At 36.7% G+C, this 24,796-nt stretch overlaps 3 protein-coding genes across 4 annotated transcripts in view; 2 read left to right on the top strand and 1 right to left on the bottom strand.

Moving 5' to 3' along the window:
• Nucleotides 1-24,796, bottom strand: part of gnai3 (guanine nucleotide binding protein (G protein), alpha inhibiting activity polypeptide 3) — a 354,328-nt gene that overhangs the window by 156,058 nt on the left and 173,474 nt on the right. The gene's annotated exons all lie outside the window — the stretch shown is intronic.
• On the top strand, nucleotides 786-21,145 carry ahcyl1 (adenosylhomocysteinase-like 1). 2 transcript variants are annotated; one of them, XM_067413782.1, is made up of 17 exons: nucleotides 786-1,278; nucleotides 10,271-10,385; nucleotides 10,955-11,098; nucleotides 12,415-12,515; nucleotides 12,809-12,911; nucleotides 13,007-13,101; nucleotides 13,477-13,583; nucleotides 13,782-13,898; nucleotides 13,977-14,040; nucleotides 14,220-14,308; nucleotides 15,290-15,360; nucleotides 16,981-17,075; nucleotides 17,449-17,547; nucleotides 18,696-18,764; nucleotides 18,933-19,011; nucleotides 19,192-19,312; nucleotides 20,096-21,145. In XM_067413782.1, exons 1-17 carry the CDS (start codon nucleotides 1,093-1,095, stop codon nucleotides 20,100-20,102), a joined length of 1,662 nt encoding a protein of 553 aa, XP_067269883.1. In that variant the 5' UTR covers nucleotides 786-1,092; the 3' UTR covers nucleotides 20,103-21,145. The 2 variants fall into 2 exon arrangements, with proteins under 2 accessions (XP_067269883.1, XP_067269881.1); XM_067413780.1 differs by having other exon boundaries at nucleotides 791-1,278; nucleotides 10,268-10,385.
• Nucleotides 21,292-24,542, top strand: hspa1b (heat shock protein family A (Hsp70) member 1B). The gene is made up of 2 exons (XM_067413779.1): nucleotides 21,292-21,740; nucleotides 22,403-24,542. Exon 2 carries the CDS (start codon nucleotides 22,429-22,431, stop codon nucleotides 24,343-24,345), a length of 1,917 nt encoding a protein of 638 aa, XP_067269880.1. The 5' UTR covers nucleotides 21,292-21,740; nucleotides 22,403-22,428; the 3' UTR covers nucleotides 24,346-24,542.

The following is a 24,796-nucleotide window of genomic DNA, read 5'->3' on the forward strand; positions in this document are numbered from 1 at the left end:
TCATACAGGTTTGGAACAACATGAGGGTAAGTAAACTATTACAGAATTTTAATTTTTAGATGAACATAATTTAAAAAAAATGTTATTAGGCCTAATTATTTCAGCTCGGTCAATGGCAAAGAGGAGAGAGACCCTATAAAATCGCAGCTATAGTGAACAGGATCGTTGAAGTTAGAAAGTTTCAGTGGTAGTCGGGAATTTTTTTTATATTACAACAAAAATGCGTATCAACTTAGGCAGACTTTTGAAAATTGTTTCAAAAAGGGGGACAAAAGGTTTTTTTTAAAGGGGCGGTTAACTCATAGGCTAAATGAAGAAAAAATAGGCAAAGACTGTGTATTATGGACTTTTAATGGATTCTTTACACAAAATGAAACATTTCTTTGGTGGATTCCCAAAAGAGATGTTAGACAGCCTCATTTAGCCTGCATTTGCTTCAACCTTTTGTGTCTCACAGAAAGTCAGTCATGCATTTGGAATGAGGGTGAGTAAATTATAATTTTGTTGTGTCAACTGTCTAGTGAAATCCCATATTATACAGGTCAGTTCATGCGTATTTGTTTACAGTTATCCTTTTCAGTAAGTTTTGAGAGGAATATAGGCTACGTTTCTCCAATATCGGATTAATGTTATATTCCGACTTTAATGTTTTTTTTATAAAGTTAGTTAAACTCTGAAATATTCGTTTTTTCCCCCCGGCTGTTTAAAATAAGCTCTTCAAAAAGCGACACATCACGGTGCACGCATCATGCACCGTTAAGACACGGTTCTCGTGCAACTCTCGCTGCGTGCAGGTGCTCTGCGTTACGCCCCGCCCACCGCTGATGCTGCTGCTTGGCCGTCAACCGGACAGTCAAATATACTAATCTGTGGTCCACTGCGGCGTGGAGTGAAATTACATTCTTAAAAACTCGCATCCGCCTCCCGTTCTATCCTCATTCGACAGTTTGTTCCTCTCCTCCAGACGTTTTTGCGCAATCACCCCTTCCGCTTTTGAACATAAGGACGAATCGAAAGGTTACAGTAACAGCTGAAGGACTATCGCGTAAAACCACAGGCAACGGCTCGGAAACCACGTAGATTTAAATTGCCATGACAGACTGTGGCGAGGATGCGAAGCTGGAGGTAAAACAAGCCAGCAAAGAGTTTAAAGAGAGCGAAAACGTTGCTGAGAAATATTCTGCGATGACAGCCACGAAGAACAGCGACGTGAACATGAACGTCGGCGAGCTGTCCGCCGCATTCACTGCGGTCCCGACACACAAATCCGTGAAAAAGGTAAGACTGTGACGTGCCTTTTTGTTCGGATAACATCATGTGTGTTCAGAAAACGTCGCGTTTGAGTTTTGGACATGTCGCTCACTTTACTGAGATCATGGGGATAGATTATCCATGGCAAGAGTTGAACTAGAGGTGCGCTGGAGCACATTAGAATCACGTGACGCATATTTCTAACGTTTCTTTAGTTCTTTCTTGCCGCATCCAGTAAATTTCCCTGCGCTGGTGCGACTGTCTGTCACATCTGTCAGAGTAACTGAACTTTGTCCTCCGCAGTTTACAAATTCTCAATTTCTGGAATCTATCATGCAAGCTAAAGGAAATGTAGATAGCCTACATATATTTTAAATCTATCTAAAATGTCTTAAACATTCTCATAGTGTCTAACACGCACCTAAGGAAAAAAGGCATGTGACAGCTGACACTGCCAGAGCACTTCACTGCTCAGATCAAAGAGTAAAGATAGATAGATAGATAGATAGATAGATAGATAGATAGATAGATAGATAGATAGATAGATAGATAATTTAGACCTGAAAAGAAAGATGATCCAGTCCAAATTGTGTAAATGTATTCAGTGTGACCCTCTGAAGTGTGTGTGTAGGCTATGTGTGTGTGTGTGTGTGTGTGTGTGTGTGTGTGTGTGTGTGTGTGTGTGTGTGTGAGTGGGTGGTAAAAGAGGCACACTACTCTGCCCACTCGCTCATCGAGTTGTCAGCTGGTTATACAACAGAGCCACAGGCTGTTCTGCTGATTCTCTTCAGCTGCATTACACTCAGCGCCAAATCAAAATTAAGATGTTAAAAATCTGAATTTGGCTTAGTATTGTGTGTAGCAATTATTTAACATTTAAATAATGAAGTATTCAGAAGATTTAAATCTTTTAACATCAATATTTTGCACTCTTACAAAAGATTGTCTACTGAACAAAAATGTGTAGGATTTATTTGGAACCTATTTTAACTAATACATTTTTTACCAATAATTACAAATAAATCAACAATTAATTAAATTAATTGAGGAGAATGAGACTGAAACTCAACAATATTTGTTTTATTTACAACTTCAACAGTGGACTTCAACACCAGCAGCACTCTGTTCTGTATTTATCTGGTATATGCCTAATACATGTACATGGGTTATTTATTATTTCAAATGAAAACAGACACAGAGATGTTCGGTTTTATTATGTACTATTATGCTTGGCTTTTAGCACACACATTACCTTGTAACAGCTGAAGTCTCTTTTGAGAAAAGCTCAATGGTTTGAATAGGATACATTTATCGTTTTTACTTTCTGATTTGTGCTTTCCCTCTTTTGTACGGCGATGCTTTCCCCTATAATCAAAGTTTTGTTTGTAATTGAATCCTTTACTCCTCACAGTGTGAGGGTGTGAGAAAGTTTCTCTCTCAGTACCTCCACTAGCTTTGTCCCTCTGTGAGCGCGAGGCTTTGATAACATTCTGAAAGAAAGTTGCACTGAGCGTAGAAATATAACACATGTCTGAGTCGCTCAGGAATTTTTCTCCTGTTTCTTCGGACTGAGTCTTAGCATGGGGCCGTGATCAGACCCTACCTGCTGAGAGCCCCGCATTGACCTTGAGTTCTCCTTGTGATTGTTCTCTTTGTTTTCTCTTCAAACATACATTCAGCCCATTGTACAGATTTAGCACAATATGAGAGTTTAGTTTCTATTCCTCTCCTACTTTGACACACAATGCTTTTTTATTGTACATTCATGAAGAAAAATAACTCCTTTTGTTTCCTTTTCTTGCTTGTTATATCTAATGCACAATATTTTAAAGATTAGATCACATTTCAGGAATTTTTCAGGGAAGCTATTGGTTGCCCATCCAGTTCTGATGAATAGATGCATTGAGGGTTTAGACCAATGTTGCTGCTTCAGTGCTTGAGCAGCCATTAGGGTCTCTTTCCATCGAGCAGTCATCTGAGAGAGCTTAGATCGCGTTTCATTTATTCACTTTAGACCATCGACACTTCAGAGCCCAATTATCTCATTTACCCTTGTGGTTTGTGCCCGAGTGATCATTTTTGACTTTCAGAACAGAGTTTTAGATGTTTCATATTCTCAGCCAAATCCTGTTAAAGTCACCATACAAGCAAAATTCCTATTTTTATGGAATATTGCAATATTTATTACAATTGATTTATCGGGGAAGGGCAACCTGTCACACATATGACATCACAGAAATAGCCATCCAATCAATTCCTGATGGAGAAAATCAAGTCCTGACCTACATTTTGTCTTTTTCGAGAAGCCATTTTACTTGGATGTACGTCATAATAGGAAAGAAAAGGCAACTTCCATTTCATGCTTTTAAGATTTTAAGAATTTGGGCCCTACACTCGTCGCAATGTGACACTAGGCATGATGTGTTTTGGTGTTTTTTACTAGTTTCAGAAACTCTACTTATTACACACACAGGGATGCAAAGCAGCACACAAAGATTTTTAAATATTAAAAATTAAAGGATTCCTCTCTGGAGAAGCATTCAGTCTTTCTGTTCGCAAATTGTAAATGTAAATAGGGAATCTGCCGTGGTGTGGTGCAAGTGCAACTGGCTTTTAAAGGGAAAGGGAGACTGATTGGTCTTGGACCATGTACCTGGTGCACCAACTTTTTTTCTGTCGTGAAACTAGTAAAAGTGTATACGGACACGCCCTAAGTGCACCTGTGCCATGCGCTTCATACCATGCGTTTAGATTATTTTTAGCCCTTTGACTTAAAAGACTTTAATGACTTCGACAGAAAAAAAAAATCAGCTTAATCAGCGGTTCAATCAACCGGGTTAATGTTAAAACTCATCAGTGGACTATGACACTGTGATTTGGGCATAAAATCGGGACTTTATGATATAAATGACCTTTTGTAGGGTTGTTAATTTAGTTTGATTTTTTTTTAATCGCTAGAAAATACAACAATTAATGATGTTTTATCTTGTCCCCCTTTTCCGTATGTAAACCCTTCAACAACAAAAAAAATCGGAGTAATGGTAAAAAATGTCTGTCTGTCTGTCTGTCTGTTTGTCTGTCTGTCTGTCTGTCTGTGTTTATACAATTACACAATTTAAATATTTTAAACTTTTGTTTAAAAGTTTGGGGTCATTTTGTATTTAAAATTAAAATTGATCAATGGTGACAGTAAATAATTTTACATTGTTACAAAAATATTGTATTTTAGATATTTTCTTTTGAATGTAGCATTCATCAAAGAATCCTAAAAAAGGGGTTTTCAGCATTGATAATAAGGCAATTTGTGTCATTGTTGAAAACGGTTGTGCTGCAATATTTCTGTAGAAGCCATGATATATATAGATTCCATGATTCTTATATGATTAAGAATTCAATCTGTCAATAATATATCTAAATAAGAAATGTTTCTTGAGCACTAAATCAGGATTGGTAAAATAATTTCTGAAGGATCATGTTACAGTGAAGACTGGAGTAATGACTGCTCAAAATTAAGCTGGTATATACTGTGTATCATCAAATGGATTGATATGGAGGTAGGCGAGTGATGGGTTTATGTAGAATAAAACATAATATTAACTTCTAAAGACACTTTTCAAAATGTCTTTAAACGTTTTAATCAGGGGCTAATATTGACACATCTGGCAGCTCTTCTTTTTTTTAACCATTGAATCACCAAAACAATACTACGTTTAATGCTGTAGCGTTTGTTTTTGTTGACAATCATGTGGAGTGGAGTTTGCACTGCGTGACCTCTGCCTGGGATTAGAGACTTTGGCCGAGAGCCAGGCTGGTAACTTTAGGACTACAGCAGGTATTGGCAGAGTCACAGTAAACGGCTCAACGGTGTCTGCTTAACGCTTGAGCGTCTGCTGGCCTAGTACTGCGTGTTTCTTTCGACCAGGATGGATCATTGTGAGCTGTTAAGCAGAACAGTCAATGAACTGGATGGATTTTTTGCTTCTTCTATTTTTAGTCCGATCTCGGAATAGAGTTGACCGACGTGGCCTATAGTGGATGCTTTAGGGGTTTGTAGAAACATGGTTTAATTCCCTCCAGATCCCGGTTTTATTAGCCACCCTGAATAAACTCTGCAGGAGAGTCTGTTTCTGACTGCACTGAGAGAACCAGTTGGATTAAAACACTCCGAGGCAACAAATACACCCTTCCTTTAGTATTCCTTAGGCATTCGGTCACCACAAACAGACGTGCCGAGGACTCTTATAGTGGTTGCAGTAGATTATAGAAAGAGAGAGAGAGCAAAAGTAGGCTGGCCGGGTTTGTGAGTGGTTGATTTATTGGTTCCCATGTCACCTCCCATACCCTCATGTCCGCTGTAGAAACTCCACACAGAATGCTCCCCCTGATCCCGCCCGTGTGTAAAACTATATTTGTGAAACACCAGTTGTAACAATACACAGGGACACACAGGCCAGAGGCAGCCAGCATAGACAGGGACCATGAACCATGGCTATGACTTTCCCAGGGTAAGTGCCTCATTACTCTCTCTTTCATCCTCTACCGCGCACAAAACCAGCTTGGATTGACAATCTGTGGATTCAGAAGTTATTTAATAAAATTTAATTTAATTTATTTTTTGTATATATATATGTATATATATATATATATATATATATATATATATATATATATATATATATATATATATATATATATATATATATATATATATATATTGGGTGTGAAATATAAATATATCAATATATTAATAAATATAAAAAATAAAGTTAAAATAAGAGACAATTATTAGATTTATGTCAGCACACTGAAAGATTTTTGGAAATATATAGCCTAATTTCCGATGTATGAAGTTCTCAGTTCTCCTCTGAGTTGGATTATTTGAGACATCATGTGCTGTTTTCCAAGGACTGACAGACTAAAATAGACTTAGGCAATTATTACTCAGAATATGAAGGTGAAGTCATACATTTGACTGAAATGCGTCAAACAGGGATATTTACATCTTCCACAATCATGCGTTGTCAGTTAAACTGTCTTTTTGACACTTACATTGGACTATACCGCTACAAAACACTAGCTAAGGCAGTTAAAGTCTGATTTAGCATAATCCACAGCCCTCTGGATAATTACATCACATTGCCAGCATGTAAAAAAAAGAATATGGCACAATTTAATAATTTAACTGATAGTGTAATCAGTGAAATGAGCTGAATGTAATATTAATGCTTTTGAGGCTTTATCAGGGTTCATAACTTTCTCCTTTCTCTGTTGTCTTTGTTTCTGATCATAACTGTCCAGTTATTTCAAGCACTTTTCACTTCAAAGCTCTGCCTTTGGGCCACAATACCGCCTTACAATGGCATTTTTATTATCACTCCAATTTCCTTGAAACATCAGCTGTCTGTTGTGTCAACGTTCCTGGCATGTCCTGCAGTTTTGTGTCCAAACATACCTAAACTCAGGGCTTGGATGCTGTTTGGCAAATCACATATTAGATAACGGATAAACCTATTTATGATGGTGTTAAAGCAATGATACAAGGGAAACTGGGTATTTTATGGGATTGGAAAGTAGATTGCTGACTGTTTAGAGTAAAGCAAAACTGTCTACCGGATCACTGTATATCAAACTGAAATCTGGAGTCATGCAGTATATGGAGCAGTTTTAGGAAAATATCTTCAGAGGAACGATCTCAGCAGAAGAGGTTTCCTTATTCTTTCAGGGAAAAGACCAATTGATAATGATAAATATTTCTTGAGCAGCAAATCAGCATATTAGAATGATTTCTGAATGATCATGCGCCGTCACCTGTCAATGGAATTAATTACATTTAGAAATTCATTTTGGTATACAAATATTAAATTGTAATTGTATTTGACAATATTACCGTTTTTACTGCATTTTAACCTTGGTCAGCATAAAATACATCAAAAACGTGAAATCTTACCAAAAGATTTGAAGATCTTTTGATCTTAAAGATTTGAATGTTACAGTATAAAAATAATATTAACTTATACTTAAAAATAAAATACCATAAGTGCCCTGAACTATGAAAGAGCAGCTTCTAAGCAAGAAAACGTTCCTCTTCCTCATATTGTCTAAAGTTCACAGTAGGAATTGTGATGGCAGCTGTGTTTTGTAAGGTTGAGGAATCAGTTGTTTTGCTTGGGAAAAGTATCAGATTCACGTGTACTATTGAACTATCCAGAACCCTTTCCTAAGGATGTGGTAGTCTGACTATCATCAGATGCATTATACGAAATCTTATGTTTTTAAATACAACAAAGATAAGATGTGCTGCCCTCTCTATCTGCTGTGGTGCGCTTGGACAGTAAATAGATGCTTGGATTAATTGACAGCTTATAATGGTACACACACACACACACACACACACACACACACACACACACACACACACACACACACACACACACACACACACACACACACACACACACACAGACAGACATTCATATAGATATAGATCACTTGGTCACAGGTTGGAGGTTATATCATCCTGAAGCATCCTTTTGGTTGCTAATTGACCAAAGCAACTAGATTGAATGAAAACCATTTTTGTCTGTTAATGGTTCTCAAACATGCATTTTTTCCAAAAATATATTGATATAATTAATTATGAACTATTTATTTAATGTAAAAAACTGAATCTACAGCATGAATCACGCAGGACACAAACTCCCAAATGGTTGACAATTCTTTTTTGAGAATCAAAAGCTACATTTGAAATGACATACCGTCTGTATAGTAGTCAAAAAACTGTCTGAATTTACAGTAATCATAAAACAGTGGGTAAAAGTACCCAGATGACCCAATAATTCCTGCGAGATGCCGAAGAACTTAACCAGTGGGCACTTTACCATCCCATGAGGCCATGGAAGATGATTTGTGAACAGCATTGAAGTGACGCAACTGATATAAATCATGAAAATGGTACCTACAACATGACAAATGTACATCTGAATTACATTTATACTACACACATTCATACTATAGACTATTTTAATGGTCACAAAGTAGTTCATAATTTAAAAGTAAGCATTTCTGGATTCAGCCAAAAACGTACACAGCTCAATTCCCAAACAAATGACTAATGAGTTTGTATGTATGAGTTGTTTTAGTGACTCAAACACATAGCTTACAAGAGACTATATATGTCAGACTTAAATCGGTTAAAGACATACATTATTATAGACATTGACATATGGACAGCTTTGTCTGTATTTTTTTCTAAAATAAATGTATGAAATGTTACTACTTTTTTTATTTATTAATAAAATAATAGCCAATTATTGGATTACATTCATGTAAAATGTGAACACCTTTTTCAAGAATGGTTTTACATGTAATAAGTACTCAAATGGTCTAATTTTGCAATGAAAAGTATTCTCTTTGGTAATATCTTTACCCTCAAAAAGTGACACAAAATAGCTTAAACGTGCTCTGTTTGCTAAAGCACAGTCATATTCCTGCTTTTTTTCATGGTAAATCTGGATATGCTTTGAAGCCTGGCCACTGGTGAGCCATGTCTGTAGATGAGACATCTGTGTAATGTGTGTTTGAAAGAAACATAAACCAGGTCTAAAGGAGGAGCAGTCAGAACCAGAGCTCTGCTTCTGTGATTTACCTGCATATTACTGTGAAAATCTAATAGTCTGCCATGAAACCCAGCCTAGACGCTCCGATCCTTCCTTCCTTTTCAGACATATGATCTGTCCTACACGAAGTGTAATGTGAAACATCTGTCTTCATTGGGAATTTAAAATATTGCCCTTCATGATAACATTAACATTAATGTTTCTGCAGCCTCTGAGCACTGTAAGATTTTAACGTACAGCTCATATTACTTAAATGGCACAATGACAATAAAATGTAAAAATGTAGTGTTTAGTGTAGTGTAGCTTTGTCATCTTATATGCTAATGTCCTCCTACATGTTTTTTGGTGTTTATAATTCTAGGAAAATAGCACAAAATATTACAGATTTTTTTTCTATATATATATATATATATATATATATATATATATTTAAACAAGAAGCATTTTAATATAGAGCATCACAGCATGCATCACATCTGTCTATTGAGATAGCATTTCTGGTGGATTTTTTTTTTACATGCACCATAATTATGGCCTTTAATGTGGCCTTTAAAATCCTTTGCGTGTGTGTCAGTGGTGTGTGGAAAGAATGGTGTCTAAGGGGGTGTTAATGTACCTTCATTTATAAATGTCAATTTTTTTGTCTTTTTTCAGCTTATGAGTCAGGAGCCATAGTGGTCACTATATATGTCCTTGGTTATATCAAAAGTTCTCATGAATGTGTTATAGATGATTAGACACATTACAAGGGTTATTCATACTTAAAACACTACTTGTGAAGTATTTGACTGACTGGGCAACACAAGAAAGACAACTGCATTTGTTTCAATGCTAATTCGTAGAGTTAACTGCAATCACTACTTTAACAAAGCATCTTGCTGCTTTAGCTATGCATATGCATTCTCCACAAAACAAGATCACACAGAGCACACACACGCATAAAAAACTGCAGTACACAGCCTTCATCATCCTGCAAGCACATATCCCATGAATATTTAAAGTTTTGCATTATTAAAATGACTGAAATGAAACTGAAATCCCCAGATGAGATTCATTCCACTCATTTGTTATGTAATTGTGAAAAAAAAATCAATACAACAGTAAGCAGATTCTATTTATAGTTTTCTTTTGGGCTAAATTAAGACATGCATGTTTAAAGCTGTGCTGATCCTTAGACTATGTTGGTGTATTTAATGTTCAGTATTTATATTTATATTGAAATCTACCCTGAAGTGCTGAAATATAAAGATGATATACAGTAATATCTGCTATATATGTCTTAATACATGTAGTAAATATGAACTACGTTCAAATGAACTGCTAGAAAGCAACACAATCACATGTTCATGTGTCTGTCTCTACCCCATCCTCCCTTTTTCCATGCCTCCATCTTACTGTAGCAGATTCAGTTTGCCAACCAAGAGGAAAAGCAGGAGTTCAGCAAGTTTCCTACAAAGACCGGACGGCGTTCCTTGTCTCGCTCCATCTCTCAGTCCTCCACGGACAGCTACAGCTCAGGTCAGACCCTCATCCACCCTCACTGCAAGCCAAGCAGATCCATATACATGTAAATACAGTTCCGTAGTTCAGAAGAAGAGCAAAAACACAAATATTGTCATGTGGCGTGAAGCGTTAAATGCATGCAAATGTATACACCTTTTTAGTACATAAATTGTTTTAGGCTTATTGCAGAAACTACATGTTGTCAACAAACATGATTGTGGCCTAAAACTGCTTATTTCTTGTCCATGCTAGTTTGTGTGTTGTGTAATATAATCCCAGACCAGCTTAAAGTGAAAACTACAGACTTTTGGTAGTGCTGGCGCTGGATCAGACAAATTCATATTCCTAAATCGTTCGTAATACCAACAAAAGTGAGGGATAAACATTCCTACATGTTTGTGATTGCAGACTGAGCACCCCCCATCACCCGCCCCCCAAATCAGTCTGCAAAAACAGAAGAGCAAAAAAAAAAAAATCATAAGATCAGAAGAATGATTTTCATGTGTCATGTTTTCATTGTAAACACAACTGAACTCAAGCTTTGGAGTTTATCTCCACTAAAACGCGCCTCTATGCTTTTGCAGCGGCCTCATACACCGACAGTTCGGATGATGAGACGTCTCCTCGTGAGAAAAGCCAGGTCAACTCAAAGGGCAGCAGCGACTTCTGCGTCAAGAACATCAAGCAGGCAGAGTTTGGTCGGCGGGAGATCGAGATTGCTGAGCAAGGTTAGAAGACTCACCTTTGGTTGGCACACCATTTTCTTCACACCATCACAATTTTGTTGCTGTTGCATGGATTTACATAAGCGTTACGACATTGATTCTCAGCTAGTTTATGTTTTGTCATATTTTCTAAATTAATGTTTATGGTTTAGTAAAGTACTGTTGGCTATGAAAATCTATTGTACTGGTTGAACACAAAGGCAGGTGTGAGTAAGTGCTGTCAAGTAAACAAGGTTTAGTAACAACTGCTGTTGTCAGGAACAGTTATTGTACTCCATTTAATTGCATTTAATCTTTTTTTAAGGGATAACTGGGTCAAGATCTTAATGCTAGCAACACAGTCTATACACACAGTAATTATGGTTTTATGATGCTTTTGTGTCCTTTCTGGAAGCTTGAAACCTCCAGTCCACATTCATTGTATTTGTGTGTTCCACAGGTGAAATAAAAGTCATTCAGAAACATACCGAGAATTTTGAACCCACGAGTGTGGGCAAATACTAACAGAACTTTAATGTAAAATGTTTAACAGAAACATGCTGAGTTCCCATACTCGTTTCTCTGAAAAACAATGCTATAGCCAGTTATTCTACTTTGAAATGTGCGTTCCATGTCAGAATGTTTGTTTTGGTCTGTGTGATAACACACATTGCCAAATTTACCCAATAGTATTTCGACACTACATGGTAGTTTCGTACACTACAACTACCCGACCTAAAAAGCCTGAGCATCAGTAGCAGTGTTTGACAAAAACCTAGGGTATAGCATGAGTCCTGGCCATACAACAACAACAGCACAAAATAATCACATTAGCCTATATCTAAACAAAATGTGGACAAAAATCCACTAAAACAACCACTAAATAGACCTAACAATAATAAAAAAAATCAATGCAAATACTGAGAGCCCACCCACACGCTATTCTAAATAGCTGTGACTTTTGATTGATCTCAGGTCGAGTCTGGTTTGCCGCATGTTGCATCGGGTCTAGTTAGTTGCAGCAGAACTAACGCCCAATTCAACGCCCCCCCCAACCCCCCCCAACCCCCCCCCCCCCCCCCCAGATGCTGCAACTGAAGTATACATGAGCTTGAGTCTCCATGCCTTCCATTGTCAGTTGCGCTCATTTCTTTTGCATGTCCTCAAACCGGCAACCTGCGTGAATGCCGAGTCTGAGAAGGAGGGGGGGGGGGGGGGGGGGGGGGGGGTCAGGGCAAACAGTATTTGGACTGCAGTACCCATTTCAAGAGAACTTGAAGAGACTGTACCTTCCTTAATAAAGTTGTCTCATCTCCAAACTATCTTAACCATATCCACAGATATGTCTGCACTCATTTCCCTGCGGAAGCGAGCTCAGGGGGAGAAACCCCTCGCCGGTGCTAAAGTGGTTGGCTGTACCCACATCACTGCACAGACTGCTGTAGGTTCTCCTCAGGGCTGCACTCATTCAACACACACACACACACACACACACACACACACACACACACACACACACACACACACACACACACACACACACGTCTTGATCAACACACACACACACACACACGTTCTTCTACAACCAGTCTTTGGTTTTAACACAGAATATTTACATTTTGTAGTACTTATGTGTGAACACATTGCAGAAAAAAATACATGTAAAAACACACCTTGTTACACCTAGTTTTTTGATTTCCCACGTGTTTGATATGCCGCACTGGTTTCTTTCAGGTCCTGATCGAGACACTTGTGGCACTGGGTGCTCAGTGTCGCTGGACTGCCTGTAACATTTACTCCACTCAGAATGAAGTGGCAGCAGCTTTGGCAGAGAGCGGTAAACAACCTTTTAAACCTATACTACCAATTCCAACCTGGTCCAATGTGGCCAGATTTTCTGGACTCACTGTATTTATTGTGTGCCCTTTAAAGGCGTTTCGGTTTTTGCCTGGAAAGGTGAATCGGAAGATGACTTCTGGTGGTGCATCGATCGCTGTGTCAACATGGAAGGCTGGCAGGCAAACATGGTATAATAATCTGTGCTTAGTATCTAATATATTAAAAAAACTGAATCATTGGTCAGTGTCCGTTTACAATGAGTGCAAATAACCGACCTTGTGTGCAAAAGATTATTTTCAGTAACTCCACCCCGCATTTACCTATTGTACAAACTGCATATCATATCTATTTACACTTTGTGTTAATAACATCTATCACCTACCACTATTTACACTTGGACTGCATTTTTTTTTACACTTATAAGCACACAGCATCTATAATCTACATTTTATTTGCTGCCAAATCAGTATTTAATCATCAAAACAATTATCATGATTCCTCTGTGTTTGGCTAGTAATAAACATATTTTGTTCCTTTTTTTCTTTTCTTTTTTTTTTTTACAGATCCTAGATGATGGGGGTGATCTGACCCACTGGGTGTACAAGAAGTATCCCAGTGTCTTTAAGAAAATACGTGGGATCGTGGAGGAGAGCGTTACAGGTGTACACAGGTAAGGGAGGACTCTATTTTATATTTATTTTATCATCCCATACAAATAACCTAATATGAGTATAATATGTCCCATACAAATCTTTTTTAAAAAATTCTAATTAATCTGTATATGATTAGACTAAATAGATGAATTACATACTAATAGAAACATATTTGTGTTTGAATCAAAATAGTCTCTTTGCATTAATTTTGTCAGGCTGTATCAGCTCTCTAAAGCCGGCAAGCTTTGCGTCCCCGCTATGAATGTCAATGATTCTGTCACCAAGCAGAAATTTGATAATCTGTACTGCTGCAGGGAGTCCATCTTGGATGGGTAAGCATTTTTTTTTAGCATTTCTTTCTCTGACTTATCATTGAATATAATCATTGTTGACTCCCTCTTTCTTCTTAGTCTGAAGAGAACAACAGATGTGATGTTTGGTGGGAAGCAGGTGGTGGTTTGTGGTTATGGAGAGGTCAGTCAACATCTGCGCTGTTGTAAAATGCCCCAGAGTGGATTCTAGATAATCTGAATAATGCAAAAAATAATCTCTAAATTTCTCTTAAATGCCAGACTCTTATTTACTACAAGCACAGAGATTTTAATAATATTTCTGTGAGTTTTATTTTCATTCTCGTACTGATTCTGGTGTAGGTGGGAAAAGGTTGTTGTTCGGCTCTGAAAGCGCTTGGAGCCATTGTCTGCGTGACGGAGATCGACCCTATTTGTGCTCTTCAGGCGTGGTAAGACAAGCACCTATTAAAATGAGCTTTAATTAAAACCCATTTTAGTATTATTTATATAATATTATAATATATATACATCATTTGAATTAGCTTTTATTTTTATATTTACATTTGGTTTTAGTAATTTTGTTATATGATAATATTATTTGTTTTTTTAATGTTTATATTTTTATTAAATGTATTATCATTATTTAGTTTTAGTAATTACAGTACTTCAGTTTTTTAATTTCATTTAGTTGCCATTACAAAAATTCAAATGTTGTAAAATTGTTTCATCTAATATTTATATTTTATTTTTTTTCAGCTTTATTTAAACTAACAAAAGTGATTGTGTTGATCTGGCAAATTAACTTCTCTTTTAAAAATAGCTAATAGGCTTTGGTTAAGTCGCTCAGCCATTAAATATGAATTGCTATTGCTAGTTAATTGTATGAGGGGGAGGTGCATTCTCATTTAACACCATTTGATTGGATAAAAATAAAAAGAATTAGTGCAAGATGAGTCATCAATATTTTGGCCTGTTTTCCTTGGAGAGACTGTACATTTTAAATGTGTATATGTGTATAATTGTGTATAAATGTTTTATGGTTAAGTATAAAACAATTTATTAAAGATATTGATTATGTATATAGAAGCTATATATTCTACATTCATTGCAAAATATGCATATATTGTGTATATTTTATATTGCAAATAATTTATGTAATCTGATTTTATATAGACTAATAGCCACAAACTTTCACAATATGAACAATAAAAAGTTAAATATCAGCAAAATTGTATTTTGAATGGGAATATATTTATTTTAAAAAGATATGTATAAAGTTGTATGGTTTCCTTTGTTTCGTACCAAACAACTTCTGTAACACAGGAAGTCTTTACACAGGAACTCTGTGAACAAGCTGAAGTGCTTGTTTATTAAGAATATTTGACCACATTTTCCCTCACTCATTCGATCTGTTTTCATCTCCCTCCTAGTATGGATGGCTTCAGAGTGGTGAAGCTAAATGAGGTGGTTCGCCAAATGGACATGGTTATCACCTGCACGGGTACGTCTGGTTAAAGCTGGCTCGCTTCCAATTTCAGATCTATTTCCTCTGTTTCATGCAGCTCTTATCAGCACAAACACATCCTCCCAAATGCCCTTGCACTGAGCGGCTGTGAAACAGTTTGCCCTTTGACAGCTGCGTCTGATCTCTGGGCAACTCTGGACTAGTCTGGGAAAAATAATATTTGCTCCGCAAGTGATAAAATAGTTGTAGAGTAGAGGGCTGTTGAGGTTTAGATAAGTTCTGTGTGGTCTCTGCTTGTCAAAGGCACAGATTTGCATTAAATTTAAGTTTATTTATTAATATAAGTATTATTTTAAATGTAATGTAACATTATCATTATAGTTAATTCATAAGGAAAGAGTTGTTTTGTTGTTTTTGGTTCCATATTTAAAATTGTAATATTTTTTCTTAATGGAGTACAACTGTAGTTATCCTTTTTCAGCAGATGTTTCTGGAAATATTCTCCACATTTATTTTTCCCATAAGGACTTTTAAAGTCTTTGTTAAAGGTGAATCACAACATTATAAACTTTGATTTGAAGAAAAATTTGAAAGGCACAAGACGTCTTTAATGAGCACTGCAAATTATATTATTAAATTAAAAATGATGGTTAGGTATAAAACAATTTATTAAAGATATTGATTATGTATATAGAAGCTATATATTCTATGTTCATTGCAAAATACGCATATTTACCATTATTAGTGCTTCATGGGAAAATGTTCTTTTTACATGATATGCTTGTTTTGAATCTCTGATTAGTGGAGATTTCTTTGCAAAATCATGGGTAATGTAGTTTAAAAAGGATCTCTCACCTCAGATAACCGAACTGTCCTGTCCTGTCCTGTCCTGTCTTGTCCTGTCTTGTCCTGTCAGCCTTTATACTGTGCTCGTAGCGTGCACGCTTCAATTGCATGCCCTAATGCGGTGGCGCACGCTGTATATCACTTCATAAATGAAGTGCAAGAGAAACTTACCAGCATGCAACGTTACGTTGTCAATTAGTAAGTCATGAAATAAAAGTAAAGTACCAATAAATCAATTAACTGGAATGAGGTGTTTTAGCTGGGATGAATTTGCATGCAAGTATAATGTTCATTCTGTTGATCAGGTGCAGTTTTCATGTGTCATTAACAGTTCATGTTGGTATTGTGTGTATTCACCATGGTAACGGTTATTTTAGTAATGCCAAAATGCCACTTTATTTTCACTTTGTTATTTTGTATATTTTTTAATTAGTGTGGTGGTTACTTTATTGTATTAACAAAAACAGTTTGGGACAGCTATTTAATAGCCTAAACAGCAATAATTCCTAAATAGCCTAATTCCTAAAAAAGTGGGTCACAACTTAATGACCCATGGCCAAACCAGTTGAGAACCCCTGGGCTAGAGGCTTCAACAGAAGCATACAGCAACAATTTACAACATCATAGTTCACAGTAGGTCTGTTTTTAATAGTTTATAAGTTAAAATAATTAAAAGTTAAAAGTCATTTCGCCAATAGAGAAAATGAATGGGACTTTTACTTCTGCAACATAACTGGTTTGCAGTCATGGTTTGCACAAATGTCTACTGGGGTTTCCTGAAGATTCCTGAATACATTTTTGTTTCTACAGGGAACAAAAATGTTGTGACCAGGGAGCACTTGGATCGAATGAAGAACGGCTGTATTGTCTGTAATATGGGCCATTCCAACACTGAGATTGATGTGGTGAGTGAGTCTCAGAATTCTTTGTATCGCCTTTCCTCACATTTATCTTTGTTTGTTGAAAATATTTCTGGGTTATTTATGAGGAGCCTCCATTCGCTCTCGCTGTAGTGTAGTGTAGCTTTATTGGTGAATGTAGTCCAGGGAAAGAATTTTAAAGTCAGCAGCTGTAGACGTTCCATGAGCAGCAGGGCCACTTAATCAACCTGAAAGCCTCTTAGCGGCATGTTTCCAACAGCAAAGTGAAGTGCGCTGACTGTGTTCATAGTGAATGCTGTGCGTTTTTAGCTTTGCAGGTTCATCAGCCTGTACTGATGAAAATTTAAAGTGTTAGTTGTGTGCGCTCATGTGTTCATCTTTTCTTTCTCTGTTCCAGGCGAGTCTTCGGACTCCAGAGCTTACCTGGGAGAGGGTGCGCTCACAGGTTGACCACGTCATCTGGCCTGACGGGAAACGAGTGATTTTACTGGCAGAGGTCTTTCCTCCTTCTCTTTTTTTCATGAATGAGTGCCAGTACGGAAGAGCGCTGTGACGGTTGGGCTCTACAGTTTATACTACGCTAGATGTATTTGCATGGCAGTCTGACGTTTAGAACCGCTTTAGTGCATTTATATAAAGAGCGACAGAGAAACATACAGAGCAGGATGTGTCCCAAACAAGTCAAGATAAGCAAGCTGTTGTTCTTGAAGGGTTCGGCACAACACAACGCAGAGTTTAGTTGTTTTACGGTTACAGAGCAAATATATACATTATTATTACTAAAAACTACCGTTCAAAAGTTTGGGTTTTGTGAGTGTTTCTTTTAAAGATTGTATTTGTATTGAGCAAGAATGCATTACATTGATTAAAAATGACAGTGAAGGCATTTATAATGTTACAAAAAAAGTGCTGTTCTTTTGAACTTTCTGTTCAACAAAGAATTTGGAAAAAACATTATCACAGTTAACAAAATATTAAGCAGCACCGATTTCAACATTTATGATAATAAGAAATGTTCCTTGAGCATCAAATCAGCATATTAGAATGATTTCTGAAGGATCATGTGACTGAAGACTGGAGTAATGATACTGAAAATTCAGCTTTACCATCACAGGAATAAATTACATTTGTAAAATATATTAAAATAGAAAAAAAAGTTCATTTAAATTGTAATAATATTTCATAATATTAGTTTTTAACTGTATTTTTTTTATTAATAAATGCAGCCTTTGTGAGCATAGGGACTTCTTTTAAAAACATTGTAAAAAACGTACTGTCCACAAAGTTTTGATCGGTAGTGCATTTTCTTACTAAAATATAATGCTACTCTATTATTGTTTTTTAACACTGCTTTTGAACTGGTGTTATGAATGATCTTATGTTTTGGTTTGCTCCAAGTAAATAATCAAATTAAATTAAGTATTTATTAGTGAAATTGGTTTTGCCTATATATTTTTTCTATTAAATCCATACATTTCAATAAAACCCACTAAATCATGATTTGTACCATGACCATTATGGTCCACAGCCCCCTCACCAAAGCCTTGGTTTTCTCTAATGTGCCCACCATAATAGATCACTTTCCTTTGTGTGTTCTCCTGGTGGAGCTCAGTAAATCTCAGTCATTTGTGTGCTATTTTTCAGGGCCGGCTCTTGAACCTGAGCTGCTCAACAGTCCCCTCATTTGTGCTATCAATCACGGCTACAACTCAGGTAATTTAACCTGTCACCATTTGGGTTTTAGCTGAGGGGAGTTTGCCCCCCTCTGTACAGATGACATTTTATCCATTTATGTAGAGTGCTGCTGCACAGCTGTGTGATTATTATGCCTGATTTAACATCTCTAATCGCAGGCTGTTTTGTTCTTTATTTTAATGGTAGGCTTTGGCCCTAATAGAGTTGTATAATGCACCAGAAGGTCGCTACAAACAGGACGTCTACCTGCTGCCCAAGAAGATGGGTAAGAGTTATCTGAACCAATCACCACTGGCAACTTGAATACATCAGTCATATTAACTGTGATAAATCATTTTGTGTGTGTTTGTGTGTGTGTGTGTGTGTGTGTGTGTGTGTGTGTGTGTGTGTGTGTGTGTGTGTGTGTGTGTGTGTGTGTGTGTGTGTGTGTGTGTGTGTGTTTTAGATGAATATGTGGCCAGCTTGCACCTACCCAATTTCGATGCTCATCTTACGGAGCTGTCAGATGAGCAGGCCAAATATATGGGCCTCAATAAGAATGGGCCCTTTAAACCAAATTACTACAGGTATGAGAGGTGCCCTAAAACACCTCACCTCACCATATTGCTGATAGAACACATTTTACTGTTTTATACTAGTGTGATGAAGACAGACTGACATTGTCCTATTTTCTCATGAGCGACTCAACAATAAAATGTTTGGTCACTTACTGCCCTCTGCTGGTTTTCAGTAAAAATCTCACATACCACAACCAGTGAAATTGATCATCGTCTTCAGCATATTAGTCTAGTTAAAAATCTTTATAATTATTTATAATAATATATCAAATGTATAAGTTAACTATTTTAGCTTTTCAGTATAACATTCACCATGGTTAAAAAATGTGGGGTTGTAAGATTTTTTTGAAATGGGAAATATTACAATTTAAAACAAATTTTTTCTGTTTACATTTATTTTAAAATGTAATTTATACCTGTGATGATCACATGATCGGTCATAAATCATTCTAATGTGCTGATTTGATATTTAATATTGAAAACAGTTGTGCTGCTTAATATTTTGTAGATTTTCAGGATTCTTTGATGAATAGAATGTTCAAAAGAACAATTAAACTTTTTGTGACATTACAAATGTCTTTACTCTCACTTTAGATGTATTGTTGCTGGATAAATGTAATAATTTCTTTCAAAAAAATTAAAAATCATACTGACCACAAACTTTTGAATAGATGTACAATTGATAAAAATCTGTCAAATACAAACAAACAAATAATTTCATATTATAAATATTCATCATGCCAGACTGAACAGGTATGACAAAAATAACATTTTCTATTTTGTTACTTACAGATATTAGTGTGACTGGATCGATTGAGCCTTCATCAAAGATGGAGAGACCTGCATTAACCAGAGAAGCAAGAGATTTATTTTATATTGATATACATTTCTTAAAGCAAAACTTGATTTTACTGAATGTTATTCTTATTTAATAGTGTTACTAATGTCCAGTGACAAAATATACGTTCATGTCACTTTTAGGCTTATGTGCATTGATAGAATTCATGTATTATAGCAATTGTTGTAAATCTTCTTTTAACCTAAATACGTAAAGGACCACGGTCTATGGCTCTAAAAATGTGCCAAAATTGGTTAGATTTACTGATCTAAAAGAATAATTGATCATTGTTACTATGTTTTGTTTTTACATGGTTATTCTGTCCACCCAAGGTTACGCTACACTCAACCTTTTATGACCAAAAGTTGTCTCTGTGGCTTTTTAATATAAAAAAATGTTAGTCTCAGCATAATATTCCTGATTTATTGCTCTTGCGTAAGAAAATATAATAGCTTTTAAATGAATGTAGTGTGTATTACTGTAAAAGCTAGAGTGTTCTGGCAATATGATACACACCACTGTGTGCAGAAACTAAATATACCCCGCTTGGGGGATTTTATGAATTATGTCACCAACAGGGATTCTTTTCCTTTTCACTTTCTCACACACCTTCAAAATCTCTGTGGCCTTTTATATGATTCTTATATTAAAATAATGTAGACTATTATATGTTATGTAGGCCAGTCTTAGATGAGAATAAATGTAACAGTTGAAATGCGATTTTGGAATATTCTGTGAGTGGTTTGATGAATATTATTGATCTTTGGCCCCTAACATTCCCACACACAGTCAGCTAGATTCACAAGAAGCACACATATTTTAATCACCATCTCTAAGGGACTGCAAATGTCTTAAGAAGAAAACAATCACTGTGAATGCTGTCATTTGCCTCATTTGCACTTTGTTTGTAATTTACATTTTCATTACATCATTTATCAGATGTGTTCCCTCTGCCTTGATGTCATCATCGAATCCCTGCATTAAAGATCTTGCCTGTAACTAAATATGCCTCTTGACCTATATTTATACTTTTAATCACAATATCACAAATGTTATCTTCTATTATTGTGTAAAAAGTGTGGGTAACATTTTATTTTACAGTGTCATTGTTACATGCAGTTACTTAATATTACTCAATACTTAAATGGGCAATTACAAGACACCTTAAAATATAAAGTGTAACCTAAATTTGACATTTTGTAACAATATTGTAACAATATCATATATAAGCCTATATCATTTTGTAACAAGTCTTTTTTTATTTAATCAATTTAATAAAAAGTCTTATTTCGACACATCGTCTAGCCCCACCCACCTGTTGCATATAGTAATTACGATCCTACCAGCTTATGCCATTGCTATGTTTGGACCGCAGTAAGTACGAGATCATAAGCGCGCGCCTGGAAGCTTCAGTGATCGTCAGCCTCTAAAGTTATCACCAGAGTAAAGACAAGAAAAGTCTGGTCTTTCTAGAAGGAGCATGGGAGGTATAAAGCGCGTAGTTTCACTCCAGTCGAGGCAGTCGAGAAAAGACAACTCGAGCAACCTGAAGCAAAGCAGAGCAGAAGAGTCCACTCTGAAGCTAAACTCACAAGACCTGTAAGTGACTCTTTGAATTAAGTTAATCTTTGAAATATTATTTATATGTTTTATGTACCTTATATTAATATAGGACTAAATTAAATTATAATTGTAAACTTTTCCTTAAAGCGGTAGTTCACCCAAAAATGAACATTCTGTTATAATTTACAGTAATCCGTCAATAACCTCAAGTTCTTCCAAACCTGTATGAATTTCTGTCTTCTGCTGAACACAATTATTTATTTATTTATTTATTGAAGAAGAATGTCAATAACCGGACATTTGATGGACCCCATTGAAAAAAAATACTATGGAAGTAAATGGGTTCTGTCAACTGTTTGATCTACCCTTTAAGTAGATTTTTTATTAATTATTTAACACATTTCTAATTGTTTAATGAGTCTAATATTTAGAGATTATTTTAATGTTAATATTTCACTTTTTTGAGTTATATTAAGTTTTAGAATCTTTTTCATCAATTTTAAATCAGCTAGTTTCAGCTTTTTCATCGAGTCTAATATGATATTACAGTCAGTAATTTTAAAAATATATTTGTATATACATATTTCATTATTAATTAAAAAAATTATATAAAACATGCATTCTAGAAAAATATTAATAATCATTACTATTTTAATTATTATTCAATATGAAATAACTCATGACTTTTTGTATTGCAGGTAATATTTCATTATTAATAATCAAGATGTCTAAAGGTTTGTCCATTGGCATTGATCTGGGAACCACTTACTCCTGTGTGGGAGTGTTCCAACATGGCAAGGTGGAAATCATTGCTAATGATCAAGGAAACAGAACCACTCCAAGCTATGTTGCCTTCACAGACACAGAAAGACTCATTGGAGATGCTGCCAAGAACCAGGTCGCCATGAACCCCAACAACACAATATTTGATGCCAAACGGCTGATCGGTAGAAAGTTTAATGATCCAGTCGTCCAGTCTGACATGAAGCTTTGGCCCTTCAAGGTCATCAGCGAAGATGGCAAACCAAAAGTTCAAGTTGAGTACAAAGGAGAGATCAAGACATTCTACCCTGAGGAGATCTCATCCATGGTCTTAGTCAAAATGAGAGAGATCGCAGAGGCCTTCCTTGGTCAGAGAGTCAATAACGCTGTCATCACGGTCCCAGCATACTTTAACGATTCGCAGAGGCAAGCAACCAAAGATGCGGGGGTGATCGCCGGTTTGAACGTTCTGCGAATTATCAATGAGCCCACAGCGGCTGCCATTGCCTACGGGCTGGACAAGGGAAAGAGAGCAGAGAGGAACGTCCTGATCTTCGACCTGGGTGGAGGCACCTTTGATGTCTCAATCCTCACGATTGAGGATGGGATCTTCGAAGTGAAAGCCACAGCAGGGGACACTCACCTGGGAGGGGAGGACTTTGACAACCGAATGGTGAAGCACTTTGTTGAAGAGTTTAAGAGAAAGCACAAGAAGGACATCAGTCAGAATAAGAGAGCAGTGAGAAGGCTTCGCACGGCCTGCGAAAGAGCTAAAAGGACCCTCTCAACTAGCACTCAGGCTAGCATTGAGATTGATTCCCTGTTTGAAGGCATCGATTTCTATACTTCCATCACAAGGGCTCGTTTTGAAGAGCTTAACTCTGAGCTCTTCAGAGGCACGCTGGATCCAGTTGAGAAGGCTTTGAGAGATGCCAAAATGGACAAGTCTCAGATTCACGATATTGTTCTGGTCGGCGGCTCCACGAGGATCCCCAAGATCCAGAAGCTTTTGCAAGACTTTTTTAATGGCAGGGATCTCAACAAGAGCATCAACCCAGACGAGGCGGTGGCATATGGAGCAGCAGTGCAGGCCGCGATCCTAATGGGTGACACCTCGGAAAACGTTCAGGACTTGTTGCTTCTGGATGTGGCTCCTTTGTCTCTGGGTATTGAGACCGCAGGTGGAGTCATGACTGCTCTCATCAAACGCAACACCACCATCCCCACCAAGCAGACGCAGATCTTCTCCACATATTCTGATAACCAGCCAGGTGTCCTGATCCAGGTGTTTGAAGGCGAGCGCGCCATGACCAAAGATAACAATTTGCTTGGCAAATTCGATCTCACAGGAATCCCCCCGGCACCGCGAGGCGTACCCCAAATCGAGGTGACTTTTGACATTGATGCCAATGGCATTCTGAACGTATCTGCTGTTGACAAGAGCACAGGAAAAGAGAACAAAATCACCATTACCAATGACAAAGGTAGATTGAGCAAAGAGGAGATTGAGCGAATGGTGCAGGATGCAGAAAAGTACAAAGCAGAGGATGAGGTCCAGAGAGAGAAGGTCGCAGCGAAGAACGCCCTGGAGTCTTACGCCTTCAACATGAAGAACAGCGTGGAGGATGAAAACCTGAAAGGAAAGATTAGTGAAGAAGAGAAGAAGAAGGTCATTGATAAGTGTAAGGAGATTATCAATTGGTTGGAGAACAATCAGTTGGCTGAAAAGGAAGAGTATGAGCACCATCAGAAGGAACTGGAAAGTGTGTGTAATCCAATCATCAATCGGCTGTATCAAGGAGGAGTTCCTCCCGCAGGGGGCTGTAGATACCAAGCCCAGCCTGACTCACAGGGCCCTACCATTGAAGAGGTGGATTAATGTGCCTTATTATATTGTGCAATATTACTTTCAGTGGTTAAAAAAAAGGATGGCCTTACTTATGATACTTCCAGATTTATACGAGCTATTTTTCTATCTCATTTGTTAAATGTGCTTGAATTTAAATGTTGTAAGACAAATTGTCCTTTAGCTGTGTCAGCTGATAAGTGAGTTAATGGAATGGAATAAATTAATATAAAATGTTTTATTATGTAATGTATTTATTATTTACAAGAATAAAAAATAAATGCAAAAAACAGCCATTTTTTTCTATTAAAACAGGCAAGGTAGAAAATGCATGATATTAAACCTGCTGTACTTTAGTTTGTACACTAGATGACGTTGTAAGACAGACTGCATCTCATCCACTACAGTACAGTCAACAGGTTTAGAAGACCTGGAACCAGCCTACTATACTAAATTATAATATACAATATTTTTGTCTTTCCCA

This window comes from Pseudorasbora parva, chromosome 13, assembly GCF_024679245.1.
Source record: "Pseudorasbora parva isolate DD20220531a chromosome 13, ASM2467924v1, whole genome shotgun sequence".
Taxonomy (NCBI): Eukaryota; Metazoa; Chordata; class Actinopteri; order Cypriniformes; family Gobionidae; genus Pseudorasbora; species Pseudorasbora parva.

What these genes read in the sequence shown, in the direction of transcription:
- ahcyl1 (XM_067413780.1), top strand. Translation starts at nt 1,093, where the DNA reads ATGACAGACTGTGGCGAGGATGCGAAGCTGGAGGTAAAACAAGCCAGC. An exon ending in AGCGTTACAGGTGTACACAG is followed by an intron (nt 13,584 to 13,781) that starts GTAAGGGAGGAC and finishes TAATTTTGTCAG; the next exon opens with GCTGTATCAGCTCTCTAAAG. An exon ending in ATTTGTGCTCTTCAGGCGTG is followed by an intron (nt 14,309 to 15,289) that starts GTAAGACAAGCA and finishes TCTCCCTCCTAG; the next exon opens with TATGGATGGCTTCAGAGTGG.
- hspa1b (XM_067413779.1), top strand. Translation starts at nt 22,429, where the DNA reads ATGTCTAAAGGTTTGTCCATTGGCATTGATCTGGGAACCACTTACTCC.